This window comes from Grampus griseus (genome assembly GCF_964374135.1).
Source record: "Grampus griseus genome assembly, chromosome: 11".
NCBI lineage: Eukaryota > Metazoa > Chordata > Mammalia > Artiodactyla > Delphinidae > Grampus > Grampus griseus.
This window is the reverse complement of record NC_139005.1, coordinates 93,462,600-93,466,106: the sequence shown is the minus strand read 5'-3', so window position 1 is coordinate 93,466,106 and position 3,507 is coordinate 93,462,600. Positions and strand designations below refer to the sequence as shown.

Sequence of the window (3,507 nt, the reverse complement as noted above, 5' to 3'; positions counted from 1 at the left end):
TCCTAGATTCCCCTCCTACAAGATTTAGTTGACTTTTATTCACTCCAGCAGGAATTAGTGTGACCACTATACCTCCACTCCACCATGAATCAGATCCACTACAAAAGAGAAAGGCATCTGCATGTCTGCAACTTTTAATAAACTACTTGTAGTTCATGATACATTTACTGAGGAAAAATATTTGGTGGAAGATTCTTAATATTTCATTTTATTGCTTTGGATTTAAAATCAATTAAAATATCCATTTCTCTAAAAATCGAAAACTATTCTGATAATATTGAATAGAATCTTACTGATGTAGATTGGGACGTAATATAGGTTTGAATGAAAAGTAAATCTACCCAGATTGTTTTTGTTTTTTGTTTTATTTTGTTTTGTTTTGTTTTGTTTTGCGGTACGTGGGCCTCTCACTGTTGTGGCCTCTCCCGTTGCGGAGCACAGGCTCCGGACGCGCAGGCTCAGTGGCCATGGCTCACGGGCCCAGCCGCTCCGCGGCACGTGGGATCTTCCCAGACCGGGGCACAAACCCGTGTGCCCTGCATCGGCAGGCGGACTCTCAACCACTGCGCCACCAAGGAAGCCCCCAGATTTTTTTTTTTTTTTAACTCTTTATTATGAGCCATTTGCCTTTCACTGGTTTCTTTGGATCAATCTGGAGAGGGTAGCAAATGGCATGTTTATATTTCTCAAAAAAAGCCGTTTTTTTCTCCTGTTCAACAGAGGTCTCTTGACTTCTTTAGAGAGGTTGACGTCCATCCTTCAGTTTCCCTGCGTCTAGGACGGGAGTAGGGAGTGAGACAGTTGGAAGATGAAACAAAAACCGAGAGGAGGTCTGGGGAGTGTTACAAAGATGGGGAAGGAAGGAGGGACACAGCAAGTGAGAAAGTAGAGGGACCACATGAGAAGGGAAGGAAAGGATGGAGCTGGCACCCCAGGAGGGAGCAGGTCACCCAAAGGAGGCTCTGAGAGGAGGAAAAAGCCACAGGGAGAGGAGAGGACGGAGGAGGTCCAGGGAAGCAGCAGGAAGGAGCGTTCACCTGGAGAATCGCCTGCAGGTTGTTACATAGACGTTGACTCACTACTTCCAGCCCATCCCAGGGCTGAAAGGGTTTTCCCTGGTGGTCCACAAAGTTTTCCCAGCAGTGCTCAAACTCTGAGATGGAACAGGGGAGAGAAAGGTGAACTCCAGTCTGGGGAAGGGTTGGGGCCACAGGGCTGAAATGACTCTTCGGGACAGACTTTCCCCGTCATAATTTCACTTCCTCCTCTCTCCTTCCTCCTGGGGACTCAATAGCTTACCCCTCCAGCTCTTTCTTGCACCTGGAATTTGAGTCAGCCCAATTCTCCTTTCTGGAAGTCCCCTAGTCTTTCTTGCATATCCACCCACTCCCCTTCTTCCCCTCCCCGAAGCAGCTCTGCTCCCCTGAACTCTCTCTTCCCATAGACTCCTTCCAGAGTCTAGCATCACCTCTCAGGCAGCACACAAAGACCTCTCTACCAGGGATTGCCACCCTACCCGCCCCTTTCTAGCAACTTCCCACAGGCCTCTCCCTGCCACTGCCCCACCCCCAGGAGACCCGTGCTGACCGTTAGAGGTCATGATGGCGATTTGGGCCCCAGCCGCCTGCAGTGTGCGCAGCCCAGCCTTATAATCGGAGAGTCTATAGATGCGGGAGGCGAAGATGTGCAGGCTCACGTGGCTGTTCTTCCCCAGGAAATCAGCCAGTTTCTGTGCACAGGTATCACAAGGGGTCCAGGAGATGAAACAGGTGAGCCTGTAGTGCAGCTCCCGGTCCAAATTCCAAGAACAGATCCGGTCCAGGAAGTAGTGCTCTGCATGGCAGGGCTCCCCTGGTTCGTTAGCACCCTACATAGAAGAGGAAGAAAAGTGGACGGGGTTGGGGCAGGACGAGGCCAGAGTAGGCAGGTGGGTGAGGCGCTGGGCAAGCCTCAGCACCAAGTGAATGGCGTTTCAACGCAGCATTTACATGATTCAAAGTAACGCAAAGCTCCACGAGAGACTCAGTATCAGTGTTTTACAAAAAGCTCGGCAAGCAGTGATGACCTGTTATCGGCCCTCGGCTCCCTGTGGCTCTGCATAGCACTGAAACCCATCAGTCTTCATGCAAATGTTGATGTTTTGCTCATCATAGAATTGCGTTAATTTTGATTTTTAAACGATTGCCTTAAAATGTGACTCATCTTGATTTCTGAGTTTTCTGGAGCGCCTCTTATTTTGTGCCCGAGGTAGGGCGTTCAGGAGCCTCACCTAGTCCAGCCCTGCAGAGAGGAGGCCAGGGGAGCTCCCACGCTGGCCTCCTGCCATGGAAGTGGGTGTTTCCTCCCTGGAGTGACTCACCCTGCTCTCCAGCTCCCCCTCTACCCCACCCCACATGTGCACCAAAACTTCTACAATCTTCTACTCTGGGCCTCACCCTGTGCTGAGCCCGAGGCTGAGGGGCGTCCTTGGGCTAAAGACAGCTGGCAGTGGGGTTGCAGGGATCAGCGCCCTTGGCAAGATCTCTCAAGCAGTGGGCAGGGGTCCTGCTGGGCCCGTCTAAGTCCACAGTGACTGAGGAAGAAATAGGGCTCTCTAGCCAGAGCCATCCCCCGGGCGGAATCCGGGGAAAAACCCGGCCCCTTGTCCAGATGCCTTTCCCTCTGTCCCAACCCCTCCCCAGAGGCACAGCAGGAGAGGAGTAGCCTAGTCCTAGAGGCTGGGGTGACATTGGAGGTACCAGGCCCTGGATTGCTGTGATTGGCTTATGACATGTGGCTCAGAGCTGCCAGCCACACAGCAAGGGTCCTCACCTGATTCCAAGCAGAGCAGTGGTAGCAACGGCAGGGACCAGGGGTGAGAGAGCTTGTGGGACATCCTGTGTGCAACTGACAACCTTCTACCCTGAATGTCCCACAATAGGGAGGCCCTGCCTACTGCGGGCGGGCTGGGTCAGTCACCTTGTTGCGCACGAAGCCCTTTTTCTCGTCCAGAGGGATCCTAGCGTCACCATCCAGGATCTCCACCTTGTAGCACAGGTAGGTCTTACGAGGGCTCATCTGATTCATGAAGTTCTCAGTGAAGGTGTTTTCATCCAACAGGCAACTACGGTCAAAGGCGGGAGAAGCCCGAAGACACGGGGCTCCTTCTGGGACTGCCCAGCGCTCCTCTCCTCCCCGCACACTCTTTCCCTCTGCACCCCACATCTCTGCTGGAGCCACGAGTCCTCCCCCTCTGACCCCCGCTGGGGGCTCCCAGGGAATTCAGGATCTCCCCCCAGGAGCGATGCAAGATGCCCAGAGCCTCAATGAAGACCTGACCCTCTGCCCAAAGTCGGACTGGGTCACGGCCTCTCCCCACCGTCCCGCCCCTGTTCTAGCTCACACTGCCCCGCTCCCCTGTAGCGTGGTACCTGGTCCCGGGTGATGGGCTGGCCTCCATGAGTCAGTTTCTTCACCGTCCCTGGCTCTGAGTCTTCTGTTTCTGTGCTCGGTCACAACCTGTGGCCT

At 53.4% G+C, this 3,507-nt stretch overlaps 1 protein-coding gene across 1 annotated transcript; it reads right to left on the bottom strand.

Annotated features, from left to right (window-relative positions):
* Nucleotides 1–583: 583 nt before the first annotated feature.
* Nucleotides 584–3,204, bottom strand: LOC309829942 (DNA dC->dU-editing enzyme APOBEC-3A-like; the record flags this gene model as incomplete). Its single annotated transcript, XM_082666195.1, has 4 exons — nucleotides 584–774; nucleotides 1,038–1,226; nucleotides 1,517–1,867; nucleotides 2,959–3,204. The coding sequence occupies 4 exons, from the start codon at nucleotides 3,202–3,204 to the stop codon at nucleotides 760–762; spliced, it is 801 nt and encodes a 266-aa protein (XP_082522321.1). The 3' UTR covers nucleotides 584–759.
* Between the last annotated feature and the right edge of the window lie 303 nt (nucleotides 3,205–3,507).